Source organism: Paroedura picta, chromosome 9 (assembly GCF_049243985.1).
Source record: "Paroedura picta isolate Pp20150507F chromosome 9, Ppicta_v3.0, whole genome shotgun sequence".
NCBI lineage: Eukaryota > Metazoa > Chordata > Lepidosauria > Squamata > Gekkonidae > Paroedura > Paroedura picta.
Genome location: NC_135377.1, coordinates 67,021,466 through 67,039,510, shown reverse-complemented (window position 1 = coordinate 67,039,510; position 18,045 = coordinate 67,021,466). Strand labels below are relative to the sequence as shown.

Sequence of the window (18,045 nt, the reverse complement as noted above, 5' to 3'; positions counted from 1 at the left end):
GGGGATACTTGGAACGAGTCAACATACAACTTAGTCAATATACAACAATAACAAACCAACAGGGGTTCTAAACAACAACTTCAGTGATCCCAACAATAACAACATAACAAGCTAACCCCCTAGAGAGGTCAGGCTGCTTCAGGCCATGGAGGGGATGTCAGAGGTGGGGGAGACCTGTGGTCGGTCTCAGGCAAATGCCTGGTGGAGCTCCCCTTTGCAGGCCCTGCGGAACTGTGGGAGTTCAGGCAGGGCCCTGATCTCTTCAGGGAGCTCGTTCCACCAGGTGGGGGGCATGACAGAAAAAGCTCTGTCCCTCGTTGAGGACCAACATGCTTGCTTGGGGCCAGGAATCACCAGCCAGTTGGCAGTGGTGGAGCGTAATGCTCTTTTGAGGGTATAGGCAGAGAGATGGTCTCTCAGGTACACTTTGTTTGTTTGTTTGCTGCAAAGGGTGGAAAAATCAGGATTGAATTCTTCTTCCACATAGCATTTTTATTCAGTGGGATTTGCCTGCTTTCTGCTTCCTTGGTGATTTCCCTTTTTCTTTTCATTTTGTTCCAGCATCTGTTCTTTCCGCAGCCCACAGCATTTGGCTTATACCTATTTCTCCTTTCTTTCTTCATTCTGTTTTTGCTCGGCTTCTCTTCTGCAGCTCTCTCTTCCCTTGGGCCGAAGGGTCTCCCTCTCTCAGCACTTCACATGGTGATAGTGTTTAGGGCTCAGATGGGCCATTCAGTGTAGCTGGCCACTTGACATGAACTCCACCTGTGTTTATGTATCCATGATGGAGAGGACTAATCATACAGAAGATAATGGATTTTAACTTTCAAATCCCGTCAAACTTTAAAGGCAGTTCACATTTCTGTATTCTGTGTAGACGATTATGAAGATATTATTGTAGAGTTCCAGTTGCAAGGCACTGGAAGATGTTGTTTATAATATGAGTTCTTAGAACTGTTAAACACAGGATTAAACAGCATCCCAGTTTATTCCATTTTGTTGGGATAAGCACAGAGCCATTGAGTGGACTTTGCCATCATATCACCCTCATGTCAGTCCTTGTGTTGACACATGGATACCTCGGAGAAAGCAGAAAATTAAGACACAAAACAAACAAGGATCTATCGAATGTTGCCTTGTACTTTCTCCAATGAGCCCATGGTAGCTTATATGCTACTTCTTGCCTCCCTTCTCCCTTTAACTTTACAATCTTGTGAGTTACGTTAGGCTGGACCAAGGCTACCCAATGAGATTCATAGCAGTGAGGATGTCAGGTGGGGGAGAAGTCCCTCTAACTTTAAATAAAGGGAGGTCAAAGATACATGGCTGCAGAGGGGAGGGAAGGAGATGACACTGCATAGCAAACGGGGAAGATAAGCAGCCAAAGCGAATGGCCTCCATCACCTGAATGTAGCTCTGGTTCCAAATTTTTTTTTGAAAGTACACCCATATACCAAATCTCTCCTTTTAGATTACAACGTTCTCTCATTGTTCAAAATAGCTTCTCAGGTGCAAATGACTGGGTCCCTGTTCAAATCTTCAACACCTTGGTTTCAGTTGTCATTGTGAATCATGCTGGGAATTACTCTCTTTTGCTTGAGCGCCACCCTGTTCCTTAAAATAATTTCCCTACAGTTTTCAGTCAACACTGTATTTGGGCAAGTAAATGGGGGGGAATTAAGTGAAAGACAGAGGAGCCAATTTGTTTTCCCAGGTTGGATTTTTGTTCCTTTTTTGTTTTTCATCCCATGTGTCGTGTAGCCAGGAGATTCAAGGATTGTCTGGCAGCCAGGCAAGAGATGTTTGGAGGTGGTTTGCCGTTGGTTGCCTTTGCTTCTTGACCCCTAATGTTTCTTGGAGATCTTCCATTCAAATACTAGCCAGGTTCGGTCCTGCTTAGCTCTCAAGATCTGATGAGATCGGGCTTGTCTGAGCAAAAGCACAATATGATCTTAGAAATAACATAGCCTTTTTGTAATCCATCCAGAAGCAAACAGCCATAGGACCTTCAAATGGTGCAGTGGGCCTGAAAAATTGCCGACGACGTTGGGGTCAGACTGTTTTAAAGACTATGGATAGTTGGGATGATTTTGAGGATGCAGAATTTGGAATTTCGTATTCCAAGAAACCCAGCATTACAACAATGAATGAGAAGAGAACAAAGGAATCTCTCTTTAGGTAAGGCTCTCTTTCTCTTCTTCCAAGTAGTTTATCAGTTGTACTAAATTTTTAAAAAACCGTGTCTGCCCACGTGAATGCGTATATAGGCTGGAACCTGTCATCCAAAAAGAAATTTTTTGAGCAATCCTTATCCATGGTTCCTCTATATATTTGTGAAACAGCCTGGGGGGTGGAACGTGTCTGGGTGTCCAAGCTGGAATAGGGCCAATCATTGGCCTTGCCCCTGCAGCTCCCGCCCTCTGTTCCTGGACTCTAGCCTCTTTGTTCTCAGATGCACCTCAGTGCCTGGAGCCAGCAGCAGGTAAGGGGAGAGGGCCCTGGGCAAAGGGTCGGGGTGGAGGGCCTGCTAACGAGGGCCTCTTGCCCTGCTAAGCTGGGCCTCCTAACGAGGGCCTCCCGGCCTGCTGACTGCCTGCTAAGGAGCTCTGTCCCAGCCCTGCTAACAAGCTGCTCAGCCCCCGCCCGCCCCACTTGATCCAGCTGCAAGCTGCAGCCCAAATCCACCTTAAGCTGCCTGGCTGGGGGCCAGGGGAGGGGACCCTTTCAAGGCCCGTTCTTAGGAATGGGCTTTAAAGCTAGTATTATTATACTATTTGTACACATGCTAACAGTGCATTGAAGTTCATATTTGACAGTGGATTCAGGTGGGTCACCATGTTGGTCTGAAGCAGCAGAACAAAGTTTGAGCCCAAAGTTTGGGCACCATTTCAGACCCAGTAATCACCAAATGAATCCACACAGGCTCAGTAAACAGTTTAATGAAGGGAACCTCTTAACAGGAGTGTGCCAATTTCCAGTAGTAGTACAAAACCCTTTGTGAATAGTGGAATGTTTAGTATTTTAATCTTTTGACACAGATTGTAACATTGTGCACTGAAGAAGCTTTGCCCAAAACAAGTGCAATTAACCAGGACTTGTCTGTTGGAAATTGGCACACTCTTTTTAAGAGGTTTCCCTCCTGAAACTGTTTATTGAGCCTGCATGGATTCATTTGGTGATTACTTGCTACATGCTGGATACTCCGTTTTAAGACCAGCCAAGTTTAATTCTGGGCACATACTTTTGTGTGCATGCAGTCTTACTTGCAGTTCCTTCTCCATGAAATCTCTGTGGATTGTCCCAGGGTGTACATTCAGAATGCTTTGTGCCAGTTTGGTGTAGTTTGGTGTAGTGGTTAGGAGTGCGGACTTCTAATCTGGCATGCTGGGTTTGATTCTGCACTCCCCCACATGCAACTAGCTGGGTGACCTTGGGCTCACCACAGCACTGATAAAACTGTTCTGACCGAGCAGTAATATCAGGGCTCTCTCAGCCTCACCCACCTCACAGGGTGTCTGTTGTGGGGAGAGGAATGGGAAGGCGACTGTAAGCCGCTTTGTGCCTCCTTTGGGTAGGGAAAAGCGGCATATAAGAACCAACTCTTCTTCTTCTTCTTCTTCTTCTTCTTCTTCTTCTTCTTCTTCTTCATATATGGCAAGCTAAGTAATCTCTTCTGCCTCTCTCTGGAAGATTCTTAGATCACCCCCTACACCGGGGGTGGCCAAACTGTGGCTCACCAGATGTCCATGAACTACAGCTACCATGAGCCCCTTACTGTAGCTGGCAGGGGCTCATGGTAATTGTAGTCCATGGACAACTGGAGAGCCACAGTCTGGCCACCCCTGCTCTACACTGCAATTTCTCATTAGCAGGCCTATTGTAAAAGTGAATTGCAATCTGAACAGACAATAATTTATTCTAACCAGTGCTCCTTTAAGATACAAATGGTTCGTCAGCTCGTGTGGTTGGAGATGCACAGCCCCTTCAGCAGAAGGTCCGTAGCTATGGGCTTAGTCAGCCATGTGCCCTGGCAGAACTGGATTGGAGGGGAGCTGGCACTTGCAAGATTAGTCCTTAGACCGTTGCCTTGGCACTAGCTTCAGCACTAACAAGATTAGAGTTGCCTGGAAGAGATTTGCAAAGGATGTGGCAGAATGCCAAAGTGTTTCTTTTGTACAGTCAGTGGATGGAAGCAAGGGAGTGGGTCGAGGTACAGGAGTCATGTAGGAGTCATGTAGCAGGGGAGGCCCTTCCACCATGGGGCTGTGTATATGCCTTGCACTGGGATTGTGTTGGTGCCCATGGTTGGTGGCAGGCGGGCAGGCATCCAACTTGTGTTTATTGCAAAAGTATCAAAATGTGAACTGCAAGTCACCTTACTTTATTCTTGAGAGGCTCTTATTCTGCATGTTTAGTGTTTCTCGTGTATCTGGCGAAGTCAATATTGACCCATGAAAGCTTACATCTGGGAAATGTTGCTGATTTTTTATGTGTTCCTGGACTTGAATGTCATTCTAGTCCAGCAGCCTTTCTCAACTTCTTTACCACTGAGAACCCCCTGAAACATTCTTAAGGCCTCAAGAAACCCCAGAAGTGGCACGATCATGCAGAATATGATTGGGAGGCATAAGTGTGTACATGCCCACCTGGGGCCCTTCCATTCCTACCCCCTCCAAGCCCATCACTGGCCATTGGGGCATGGGTTGACATGACTATATCACCCAATAAATGGTTAACAAATCTAAAAATCCCACTTCCTTCCAGAGCTGTCAAGAATCCACAAGGTTTCACAAAACCTTGGTTGAGAAAGTCTGAACTACAGGCTAACATGGCTACATATCTGAACCTTGACTATATATCTCAGGTCTGACCACATGAGTTGGCACTCCTCTTCCATCCCTTTTAAAAGAAATCACAAATTGTCCAGTTAGACATGGACACAAGTGCCAAGCGACACATTTGAACAGGAAAAAAAGAGGTTGCCAGTTTATAAATGACATATTTTATATCTGGAGAACTGTTCAGTTCCATAAAAGAGGGACCCTGTGCTCTGTAATGTCCCTGAGCTCCATTCTGTAAGAAGTGAGTTATATGTGAATATTCCACCCAAAGCCAAGAATCTAGGTGAAGAAAATCAGTGTGTCTTAAAAGAAGGTCAGCTAGGACTTTCCCACCTGATATCTTGTTTTCTTTGTAGAAGGAATTGTCTTATAAGGAGAGGGAGAGAGAGGAGAGGAGTATTCTTCCATCTGCAGGTTTGAAATGGCAGACGCCAGGAGCAGTTTTGCTATTTGAGAGCATTTTAGATAAAAGCAGATGAGGCAATGGCAGACTGGCTCTTGCTTTTAGAGCTACTGTGAATATTTTTAAAAGGTTTTTATTCACTGTTCCATTCTGCAAAGTACTTGGAGAGATTTAGCTGTAATAATTAGTTACAACACACATAAGAAATTATATCAGTACTGTCAGAACGAAAGAAGCCCATTCAGAACCTGAATGCATTTGTCTGCATAGCTTTTTCTATCAGAAGTGCAGTCTGAATTGCTCTGTTTCCTAACACATTGGCACTGATTCCGGTGTGATTTTAGTGTCTGCACTGTACGTCAACCAGGCACTAAGTTACCTTCGCTTCTGCAATAAACGGACAGGCAGACAAATCTGAAGTTGAGCAGAAATCTCTCTTGTTTTAATATACATTCTCTTTGCTTTCAGTGTTCCTAAGTCCCCTACCTCAGGCCAACCAGGAGGAGAAAACAAAGTTCTAAAGAGAAATGACTCTGGGATATCCACTACATCAGCAAAACAGTACTACCTTAAGCAGTCGAGATACATACCTGGTAAAAGGGGGTGGGGTGAATTGCATAATGCTTTGACCTCTTTGCTTTTTTAGTGGGGGAGCTTTGTCTGTTAGCATGCACAGTACAACAGAGAATACACATGTAAAGGGTGAAGAGAGAGGTTGCTTGCCAAAGCAGCAGAGAAACTGCATTTCAGCATGGGCAGTTCAGACAACCAGGTCTTTAGCTCCCTCTGCTCCTGTATGATTTTGGACTACTGGATATCATTTCAAAAAGCGGTCCTGGATAGAAGAATGTCATAAACAGCTTGCAGCGTGGCTCAGCCTTTACGAAGGCCAGGCTGGAAGTCCGACTGTGTAATATAGACCCTGGATGGCTTAGGTGGTAGAGTGCGTATGCACTTTGCTTACAGAAGTTCCCAGGTGAATTCCCTCACCTGTCTGATTACTGGGCAGAAGGCTATTGGCTAAGACCCGGGAGAGCCACTGGTAGTCACAGTACTGATCTAGTTAGTACTGATCTAGATTCTGCACGTGTAAGATCAGGGATAGTCAAACTGCGGCCCTCCAGATGTCCATGGACTAAAATTACCATGAGCCCCTGCCAGCATTGGCAGGGGCTTATGGGAATTGTAGTCCATGGACATCTGGAGGACCGCAGTTTGACTACCCCTGTGTTACATAATGCATTTTCAGTGCTGGGTTTTTCGGTGTGAAACAGAAAAATCTACTTCTCAAGTACATTGAAAGTGCATTATCTAATATGTGCAGAATTGAATAGGTGCATCAGCAGTCTGAGGCATGAACCAGCTTCAGATCAAGTCATTTTCAGTTTCCATAGTGAGGTGAACTTTCCATGAGTCAAGGTTATTTTTCTGTGCATAGCACTAATTCCTCCCTTCTTGCTGATTACTTCTGTTTCGGAGAACTGATTGTGTGTTGTCTTGAAGAGCTGGAACCTGAAGCATAATCAATGAACACATGAAAAGTACATTATTTTACATATGCAGCTGACCACAGTGCATGGCTTTAGTTTAGGAGAGTCAACTTGGTGTAGTGGTTAAGAGCAGCAGCTTCTAATCTGACGGGCTTGGTTTGATTCCCATCTCCCCCACATGCAGCCAGCTGAGTGACCTTGGGCTCACCACAGCATTGATAAAGCTGTTCTGACTGAGCAGTAATATCAGGGCTCTCTCAGCCTCACATCCCTCACAGGGTGTCTGATGTGGCTAGAGGAAAAAGAAGGGGAATGTAAGCCGCTTTGAGACTCCTTCTGGTAGAGAAAAGCAGCATATAAGAACAAACTTTTTTCCTGTTCTTTTCTGTTTCCTGTCACAGCAACTCCCACCATGAAAAACTGATTATTGCAACAAAGAACCTTGCACTTATTTACACACATCATTTGGAAAACTGGGTGGTTGGCACTGTTGTTGAATAGTGACGAGAGCAGGTGCACGGGATGAATGGATTGCTGCCCCTGTGAGTTGGGTCTAGATGGAATTTTCCAGGGCCAGAGTGGAACTTTCCTGCCTCCTTATTCCTGCTGCAGATCAGTACGAGATGCTACTCCTGGGGGGATAAGGGACACATCAAGACAGCAGCCTGCAGCAGGAAAAGGGAAATTAGAGTACATGTCCATTTAAATCTGGAATCCAACACATTAAGTAACTTGCTGTAAGTAGTAGTGAGAATATTAGGAAAGCCAGCGTGGTGTAGTGGTTAAGAGTGGAGGATTCTATTCTGGAGAACTGGGTTTGATTCCTCATTCAGTCAGCTGGGTGAACTTGGGCCAGTCACAGTTCTCTTAGAGATGTTCTTACAGAGCAGTTCTCTCAGAGTTCTCTCAGCCCTACCTACCTCACAGGGTGCCTGTTGTGGGGAGAGGAAGGGAAAGGTGTTTGTAAGCTGCTTTGGGACTCCTTTGGGAGAGAAAAGCAGGGTATAAAAACACCCAGTTCTTCTTCTCTTCTACTTTTATATAGTACTTTGCACAAGGACCTAAAATTGCCTTTTGAAGGAAATGTTTGTCTGGGGCATATCACGAGTGGTCATGCTGGAGGGTGACAGACTGCGTATGGGAACTGTCTGTGTTCGGAATTAACTTTTAAAAAATAATTATTTTTCTAAGGTGTAAACCCTAAGAATGTCTCCTCAGGAGCAGCCAATAAAGAAGGATGCCATGGGACCTGGAACAATTCTGTGTTCTCAAAACCGCTAGCACCTCTCGGAGGGCTATCGTTCAGCCGAATTAATGCAGGTAATTAACATGACATGCCATTAAAGGTATGTGCACCGCATGTTATTTCCAAATACACTGGGTTATGCCCAGAGGCCTGTGAGTGGAACACCTCTTGAACAACAGTTTCCCACCTTTCCGTTCTTGTTGCTGTGCTCCTCAAAGTACTGTGCCCCCCCCCAGGTATTAAACAGTGTGAGTGTTTCTTCTTTCTCTTCAGCCCACCAACTGGCCTGCCCTTTCTCTCATGGAAGAAGCCCTTGGTTGCAAACCGTGTTGCTTCACAGTTAGTTTGCATTGATTTTAAATTGTGGCCTTGATTCAGGTATCAGTATTTGCAAAAACAGCCATGTAGCCAGAGGCAGTGTAAATGAAAACATACCTGCAGGGCCATAAAGCCATGCCACAAAGTGCTAAAGAGGCTTTTTAGAGGTCTAGTATCTGAAGCAGTGCAAAAAGTGTATATTGGAAATACGGTCATATAGTGGGACAGGTTGGTGATTTATTCATCTGAGAAGATAATTTTGTTTCTTTAACCCAGTCTTTTGAACCCTGCTTGGTTTTTAGAACTCCAGATAGCATAGAGAAATTAAATCTCATTTTGTGGAGTGGAGGATGCCCATGCTAAATCTGAAACTGAAACACTGCCAGGAAGGTTTTTTCATTCTAATCCTGTGTAAATCACTGGTTTACCATGTTAATTTAAGCAATTGACCTATCTTTTCCTTTGGGTTGGCCTGGAATATTGAACAGGACACGACCTTTTGCAAATGAAACCAAAAGCCTTCATTGTTTAAAAGATAATGTCAGTTATAATAACTTAAATATTGAACTAGCATGGGGCATGGCCAACTTGCATTCAGTTTTTCTGGACAAAAGTTATCAAGATTTTTCCCCCAGTTTAAAAATCTGTAGCTATTATTTACATACTCATTCCTTCAAAACACTTGCCTAGTAACCAGAAGCATAGATAATCTACTGAACTGTTGGTCCTTACAGACATATGATGCATTAAGAAATTGGATGGTAAGGTTTGTATATCCAGAAGAGGCGCTGTTCTTATTTTCTGGCTCTTTTGGAATGATATGACTCTATATGGAGTTGAATTGGATTTTTATTTATGTTGAACGATCATATTGGATGTCTGTAAAATGCATTTTACAAATACCCTCAAACTGTAAATGTGCTCCAGAAGAAGTAAGCACATTTGCCTAAATGTCCAGGCTATTTTTGAGTATTAATATTAGGTTTACATGAACTTAGGTAATAAAAATGATAGTATTTCCTGTGCTGTAGAAAGTGTATAAAAGAATAGAGGCTCATAAAATCTAGCACATGTGTTATGATTCTCTTTCTAGGACTAATAAAGGTAACTCACTCTTGCAGTGTTCAGTTGGCTTTTTTATGATTGAAGTCTTGTAAGATTTAAATTTTTACATTGCTTGCTTAGATCTTGGTATAAGTTAAGTGGTCACTGGTTTAGCTTTCTTTGAAGATGATTCTTTGAGCATAAACAGAAGTAATAAAATTACAGAGGCATCAAAATTCAGTGTGGTAGCCAAGTTAATCAGTTGCATTAAATAAGTGGGAGTCCTATACCATCTTAAAAACTAGCCAGAATTGATTCCAGCATAAGAGTTTGTGGCTAGACCCAACGTTTCAGATTCAGTGAGGAATAACTGTGGGATCTCCTAGAAACAAATTGACATGTGCTATATTTCCATATTTCTCTCCCTCTCTTTTAGTCTTGCATACATTTCATCCCTTCGTTCTGTTTTCCTAAAGTATTTATTTTCATCCTTTTCCCTCCTCCATTTGCTTTGCTGCTTCTTCTGAAGAAGAAAACATAATTAAGCCAATCGAAAAGCTGTCATGCAAAGAAAGAGTGAATGAAAAATTAGAGGACTCGAAAGGTAATTTATGGTAACATTCGGCAGCCCACTGTTCCTTCTCGGTTTATTCTTTTCAAATTGTATGTATTTGATATCCTTTTGCAAAGGCATTAGTATCCCATGTTAGTTTGACATGTCATGGCTTTAGTCCATCAGCTCTCAGGTACACATAGAGAGCCTGGTATGTACAGAGCACAGAAAACTCGGTGTGTATAGAAGTGAGCCATAGAGTTGAATGGCTGTACCAGGCAATCTGGTTCAGTGCACAGCTACAAAAGAAGGTCCTTCCCTCCAGCTCAGATCACAATATCTGCTGATGGTGCTGTAACTGGCTAAGATGGAGGAGGAGACATAGAGGGGTGATTAGCTTGATGAAATTTTCAACTTAATGTGTGGCAGCTGTGGAAAAGACCAGCTGCATGCTGGGGATTATTAGGAAAAGAATCGAAAATAAAATGGCCAATATTGTAATGCTCTTGTCTAGATGCCTCTGGAATATTATCACTGTAGGTAGAACAATAGTCAAGTGACCCTTGCTTATGAATCTCAAACCCATTGCAACGTAGTTTCTCAAATCCTTGGAGGATAATGTAATTTCTGTTGAGTCTGGCGCTGTACTAAAGTGCATGTTTGAGACAAAGGCAGGAGGATGGTTCTTCCGCTGAGTCAACAAAGGGCTCAATCCATGCAAAACTGAAAAGCTCTGTGAATATTTGTGTAGAACAAACGTCCAAATTGAAATGTGTTCAAGCAGAGGGCAGGTTCTCAGTCCTCTCCTTTAGACAAAGAGGGGTGTAAGCTTGATGGTTTGGGGAGAAAAAATTATTCATCCAGGACTTTGGGTTTCAGGGTACCAATTTCACAGCCATAACGGGCAGGTATCAAATGTTCCTCTGGGATTGTGGTCCCAGTTCATCTGCTCAGTGATGAAAAAAGTGTCTTGCTTATGCACACAGAGTGAGGTAAATTGTGGAAACAAAAAGTAAATGCTTCTCAGTGTGCATTTCACTGTTGCACATGCGCTATAGGTGCCAGTAGACACTCTTGGCTGAGATCTTTGGTGTTGCCTAAAGACAACAGGGCCAATGGTAGAAGATGTGCCTTTTGAAGGCCAGGAGTTCTTTCACTTCCAGACAGACTGCACAATAGACAAAATGTGTAAGAATAAGCTTGTGCTGGGGATAATGGCCCCTCAGGTACCGGGTATACACCTCTGTTCAGCCAGCAATTAGGATATAAGATGTTTAGTTTTAGCTATATGTCTTGTCTCAAGTTTTAGCTAGCTTCGCTGTATGAGTTCGAGGCCCAGCAAATGGAAGCTGGCCTGCCATTTCTGTAAGTGTAATGATTTATTAGCCTCTCTGTAAGCAAACCCGGATCTTGCATATTGTTTTCTTGGGATTGCTGCAAACCTTGGAACTTCAGGGCCAGGACTCCAAACGCAGGCTTATATATAAACTGTTTGGCATGTCAACTTGGAGTTGTTTTGTCTGCATTTTTAAATGGGCATCACTTCAGCATGCAGAGTGAGAGAACTGCATGCTCTACAGTGTGACCTCCGGCTCCATACACTTAAGTTTCCTAAGGACAAGGTGGCCCTTTACCCTGGGTTGACTTTTTTGCCACATGATCTCTCCACTCCATCTCTCCCCGGGTATAGTACTTACAGTGTTGTTTTTCTGGCCCCGGTTTCACAAGGGGAACAGACATTATGTACTCTAAATCAGTGGTCCCCAACCTTTTTATCACCGGGGACCACTCAACGCCGGGGACCACTCACCGGGGACCACTCAACGCCTTTTACTGAGGCCTGGTGGGGGGGGTAGTTTACTCCTCTACTCTCAACCACTGCCCTAACGTTCTCTGATCGCTATGGTAATGTTTAAACATCCCTTCAAAATAAGATACAGACACGCCACAACAATGAACATAAGGAACATTTCATTTTCATGGAACTTTTAACTCATGACAATGACAAATCAATGGGAACCCTGAGCTTGTTTTTCTGCAACGAGATAGTCCCATCTGGGAGTGATGGGAGACAATGGCACCCGAAGTGTGTTGTAAAGGGCCGGGGGGATGAAGTAAAGGGCCGGGGGGGGGGGGGGGGAAGGCGTCCTTCGGGGCCCACCTCCAATTAGTCGAAGGACCATATGTGGTCCACGGCCCACAGGTTGGGGATCGCTACTCTAGATCAGGGGTCCCCAAACTGAGGCCCACAGGCCTCATGCAACCCCCAACCTCTTTCTGTGTGGCCCTCCAACCTGCTTGTCTGCTGCTATAACCTTCAGGGCATTTTCCCTCAGACCCATACTGTTCTTCCTGCCTCAAGAGGCAGCATCAAATGCAGTTCATCCTGTCCCTTTCTTGCAAAAAATACAATAGTAACATTGTTTGTTTTGGTCTCCATGGTTTCTTCTATCAGCCCTCTCTTGTTTTTATATCCTCCATAATAGCTTTTTGGCCATTCTAGCTGCTTTGTTACCCAGCAAAGTGCAGGCACCCATACTAGGGTTGGGTGCTTCAGCACCTAAAGCAGCTGGTCTCTCCTGGCGCAGCCAGCGTCGCATCGCACCACGGGGGGGGGGGGAGGCATGGGTGCCGGCAGGCGCACACACACAGGCGTCAGAAGAGACCGGTTGCTTCGGGCACCCAACCCTAACCCATACCACTCTGCTTTTTAACTCCCCCTCTCCGTGAATTACCATGTTGAAGCTATGTATGTATATAAGGAAGGTAAAGTAGCTGTGTGGATGGGTTCAGGAGATGTCAGGTCTGCTTTTGCAAAAAAAGGTGGGAAAAGAACAGTAAAAGGCTTGGTATTTTTACAAAAAAAGGATGCAAAGTGTTTTGCATACTGAACATTTCTAGAGGCTCTACCCATCAAAGCAAGTGGCTTCCCAAGTCACTGGTGAGGTTGCTGCTGTTGCAACCAAATACATTCTTCCTTTCACAACAAGAGCTGGTTGCTCTGACTTCTAGCCTTGCTTCCTTTTGCCTGTCCTCCCTTCCTCACTCCAGCTAGGAGTCTTCTTATACATCTATGATTGCAGGAGCCAGTGAGTAGCCCCTTGAATATTCTCTTAGCAGGGAAGCTTATGGCATTCCCCTTCTCATCTTCCTCCAGCCAAATTTCCCTTCCTCTAGCTGCGATTTCACTTCTCATGATTGAGGCTTGGCTGGCAGGCAGTGATGGGTATGTGCATCCTGTGTATAATTTGAAATCAACTTAATGACATATCCTCTGGAAGGCTGCACTCATTCACTCTTTTTGTCTACTTGCCCATTTTTGGAGGGACCCCAATTTTTAACGTATTAAAATTAAAACGTATTTGCAGGTGTATATTTATACTTCAAGGGACTGTGTTTATTAAGAAATAAATCTCATAGTATTCAATGTACTTAGGATTATAACTCTAACATTTGGTAGGCCAGATACATAATCCATTTTTAAATAATTGTTCCTAGCCTGTGTATATAGTCCAGTGCTTCTGAGCACTGTAGTGGATAAGGGGAGGGGCAGGGGTCTTCTTTTCCATGGTCAAATTGAAAATCCCCAGCTAATAGGAGCTAGAATGGAGTGGATTTAATGGGAAAGGGAGGAGTTAGGCCCCTAAAATTATACTACTCATATTTTTATTTATTCAAGGATAACATTAAAACTCTGCAACTGCTGCTCTGCTAAAAACCCTTTAAGATGTCTGCAAAAGGAAGTTCTGTTCCAAATAAATGAAAAATTGCACATGAGCACCGTGTCTTTAGTGACAAATGGACTACTGAGTACTTCTTTGTTTTTAACAAGGATAAAGCAGTTTGTTTTCAGTATTAAAAAAGTACAATTTTTAAAGGCACATTGAATCCTGTCACAAGAGCTGCTCAATACATCAAGGAGAGGTGCGAGTGAACAAGATAAACTTTCTTTAAAAAAACAATGATTTTGCAGCAAAATAGTTTTAGAAAGCACGTTGAAGAGAACCTGTCTGTTGTGAGGTCCAGCTATCATGTTGCTAAATGTATTGCTGAGAGTGGTAGACCATTCTCTAATGGTGAATTTGTTAAAAAGTGCATGGTTAAGTAATGGAGGAAATGTGCCCTGAGAAGGTATCTTGTGTTAGTTATGTCAGTTAATCTGCATCTGCAATCACCAGGTGTGTTGAAGAACTAGGAGAAGAGCTGCATATGTCACTGGTTGTCAAGGGGAAAAGTTTTGATTTTTCCCCTTTATTATAGACACTATAATAAAGTTATAGACACTGCTCAACTACTAATTTTTGTCAGGGTAATAGATTCCAACTTCAGAATTACAGAAAAGTTGCGTTCACTGCAGAAGTTGAAAGGCACCAAATCTGCAGAAATTATGTTCTTGAAGATGTGTAAATCAGTAGAAAATCTTGGTCTGAGTTGGGATAAATTGAAAAGCATCACAACTGAGAAATATGGTGGGAAGAAAAACTTGTGTAGTTGCAAAAATCAATGGAGAGATATTGAAATTAAACAGTACACTTCCCATGTAATTTCACTGCATCACTCATCAGCCTTGTGTAGTAAGATTCTTCAGTGGGAAAGTGTGATGCATATTGTTGTATCCAGCATTAATTACATCAAGTATCATGGACTTGCTAATCCTCAGTTTCAAACTTTTCTCTCAGAGACAGATGCAGAATATGGGGATGTATTGTACCATGCAGAAATTAGGTGGCTTAGCAGAGGCAGAGTCCTTTATTTTTTTTCCAGTCTACATCATGATATTGATGTCTATTTTAAGGAGAAAGGAAAAGGCCAAGAAGCGCTTTTTGCCCCTGAATGGATTTTTTATTTGGCTTTCTTAACGGACATCACAGAACATCTGAACACATTGAATCTAAGGCTGCAAGGGAAAGTAAAGCTTGTGTGTGACATATATACTGAATTTAAAGCTTTTGAAGCAAAAAAACATTTTTGTGACAGAAGTTAGTGAAGGTACCTTTTCAAACTTCTCATGCTGCAATGCTCTAAAATTTGAGAAGGATGGGAATCTACAATTCAATCTTGAGACATCAAAGCACTGAACCTATTGCAGGTGAAATTTCAGAACAGATTCACTGATTACTTTTGATCTAAATAAGTAGGTTAATAATTTTGTTACATTTTGGTTTAATATGTGGCCCTCTTTAGGCACTGGGCACACTAATGGGCCCCCCAGGTGCCAAAAGTTTGGGGACTCCTGCTGTAGATAGATGCCACTGAGATTTGTTTGTAACGTTGCATTTGTTGTTGAGTTTCTGTCCTATGCTACCGGTATGTTGCAGAAGGTCTTCCCTGGTCTTAACCAAGGTCTGTTTCAAACAGGCTGAACCTGCATTAGTAAATCCACTTTACTACAAATGTCCTGGCCTCGACGAAGACAAGACTGTGAACTCATACTGGACTGTTTTCTAAACTGCAACAGTACCCTTCTTTGTGTACCATTTTATAAAAACTACTTTTAAAATGTTGTTTGCGATTTTAAAACTGATTTCAGGTAGGGCTAGTGGGTGTTGGCAGATGTTAGGTAAAGATGAAAAGAATTGATTTTGTGGGATTGGAACTTCAGCATGTGGACAGATTGGCATGCAGAACAATGGGAATGTTGGGCTCTAGCTGGTTTCCTCTGGGCCAAATGTGACGTGACTAACTCAGTTTGGGGAAGTAGCCATGCATCACAGTAGTCTTAGATGACCTTAATGAGAGAAAAGTGTCATCAGGTGAAAGAGCTGCCTCTGAGGATGGTTTCTTGTATGCCTTTCCATACTCATCAGAATCCTCCTTGGTTTTGTTTTTCTGTGTATTTTTGTATGGAGCAATATATAATCTTATCAGCCCTTCCCAGGGTGGGCTGTCCTTTTTACTGCAGTAAGTGTGGAAAAGTCTAACTTGGGCACATTGGATAAAATGCACTTTCGGTGTGCTTTTGCAGCTGGATTTTCCTGTGTGGAACAGGAAAATCTGCTTCTAAAGTGCATTGAAAGTGCATTATCTAACCTGTGTGGAATAGTCTCTGAGGTGAACCAGGATGCAAAAGGAAGAACATATTTGGAAGCTTCTGTAAGATTTTAGAGTCTTTAAGTGATCGTCAGAGTAATGGTAAGAAAGTGCTGTCCAAATCCCCCCTGAAAAACTTATAAAATGTTGTACTTACCAACAGGAAACCCTGGCTTTGTAGGTGCAGCTTACAATTCCTCTGGAGGCTACATCCCTTCTTTTCACAAAAATGAAGTTGGCTCCGCCGGTCAAAGGATTCAGCTAGCACCGCTTGGGCCATCGGCCACAGGTAAGCCCGAATTGCTTGCAGTGTAGGGAAAAAGCAGCATTAAGTGTTCCTGGTTCCTTTACCCTTTGTACATTCTTTAAAGATGGGGCTTGGCACCCCAAGTGATGGAAACACAGACCATTTGACCAAGGCTGTGGCATGAACCAGTCTGTTCTCTCTCAAGTTTTGTCAGTTTCCAGCAATGGACCATTCTACCTAAGCTAAGGTTATAGTCATAACTTTGCAAAGGTTAACCAGGCTTCCATGGTACAGCACCTCTCCAGCATGATTCCTTCAGTCTTTATAAATCGTTTCTCTTTTACTTGGCATTTAGTTTCAGCTCTTATTAGCCATCATTGTGAAATCTATATTTATTACAGGATTGCAGGAGATGGCCAAATATATTCCAAAGCCGCAAAAGCCTCTGTCAGGGGAGGGTCCTCCATTTTGGAAACTCAAAAGGTTTAGGGCAGGGGTAGTCAACCTGTGGTCCTCCAGATGTCCATGGACTACAATTCCCATGAGCCCCTGCCAGCAAACACTGGCAGGGGCTCATGGGAATTGTAGTCCATGGACATCTGGAGGACCACAGGTTAACTACCCCTGGTTTGGGGCAAATCCTAAAGAGCAATAGATTCAAGTGGGTAGCCGTGTTGGTCTAAAGCAGCACAACAAAACAAGAGTCCACTGGCACCTTTGTTGGTCTTAAAGGTGCCACTGGACTCAGATTTTGTCCTAAAGAGCAATATTTACTTTCAGCATGAAGACTTATAATTAAGCTCACGAAACAGATCTTTGAAAGAAACTGATAACTTTACGAATTTCATGGTGGCAAGAACAACACAGTGCATAATTAAGATTGCTCTGTCCAGCTTTTCCTTTAACTCCCTGAGTGTTTTGTAATAATCTCTTATCTCCTCAGAGAAAACCTGTTCTTGTTCACTTTTTCATACTCACTATCCTTTCTCTCCCCCTGAAATGTTCTCACTGTTCCCCCCCCCCAATCTTTTATTCTATCAGATCTTCCTGCCATCTGTGACACAAAGAAAGGTAAAAGCGCTAAGCCAAGCCAGAATTCAGTTGCTTGCTATTGACAGTAGTGTTAAAACAAGGTTTCCAAGCTTGCTTTCTTGACATAATCTACATGTTTAAAATGCCAGATGAATGCATAGCTGCTTTCTGTGCTGCTCATACAGGATGTCTGAAATGCAGAGAGGGGGGGAAATGCATGGATTGCCCGAATTTCACGGAGAGTGCACACTCTGTAGTCAGCCTGCAACTATGACACAAAGACTTCCCACACAGAGGCAGGAGGGTGAAATCCATGTGTGTAGCCGCAGCATCCATTTCAGCCATTGTGTGGAGCTGATGTTCCAGGAGGGTTCCACATCGTTCCTGCATCTCTGATATAAGTTTCTCTAAAAACTGTGAAATCTGAACCGTTTAAACTGCTTTTCTTTCTAATCCTAAATTGAAAAATGTATGTTGATCTTGGTAGCTTCTGTGCAGTACCGCATGGGAGTGTGAGTGTACTGGCCAGTCATGGAAATGAGGAATCCAGGACTTTCCATGCTCTTGAAACACTCACATCGCATGCTGGAGTTTCCTGCCCAAACCGTCATGTGACGGAGGCAAGTAGGGGGCTCTTCCCTCAGTCTTCACTGATGTTGGGGGAGGATCCTTGCTTCAGCTTACAGCAGGGGTGGTCAAACTGTGGCTCTCCAGATGTCCGTGGACTACAATTCCCATGAGCCCCTGCCAGCCCCAGTCCCATACTCGTGGGAACCATTTTCTTCCCCCTGGTTCCATTCTGGCCATTTCCTTCCTGCACGGATGGCAGGGTCTCGTGATA

The 18,045-nt window shown here is 43.5% G+C and overlaps 1 protein-coding gene across 8 annotated transcripts in view; it reads left to right on the top strand.

The window, feature by feature from the left end:
- Positions 1-18,045, top strand: part of MAK (male germ cell associated kinase) — a 39,308-nt gene that overhangs the window by 18,036 nt on the left and 3,227 nt on the right. For 2 of the 8 annotated variants that reach the window (XM_077353182.1, XM_077353183.1), the window contains exons 10-15: positions 1,988-2,178; positions 5,713-5,837; positions 7,926-8,054; positions 9,872-9,946; positions 16,089-16,214; positions 17,214-17,243. In XM_077353182.1, the coding sequence (XP_077209297.1) occupies positions 1,988-2,178; positions 5,713-5,837; positions 7,926-8,054; positions 9,872-9,946; positions 16,089-16,214; positions 17,214-17,243 (676 nt within the window). The remainder of the gene's footprint in view (positions 1-1,987; positions 2,179-5,712; positions 5,838-7,925; positions 8,055-9,871; positions 9,947-16,088; positions 16,215-17,213; positions 17,244-18,045) is intronic. The other 6 variants (XM_077353187.1, XM_077353185.1, XM_077353184.1 and 3 more) reach the window with 6 other exon arrangements.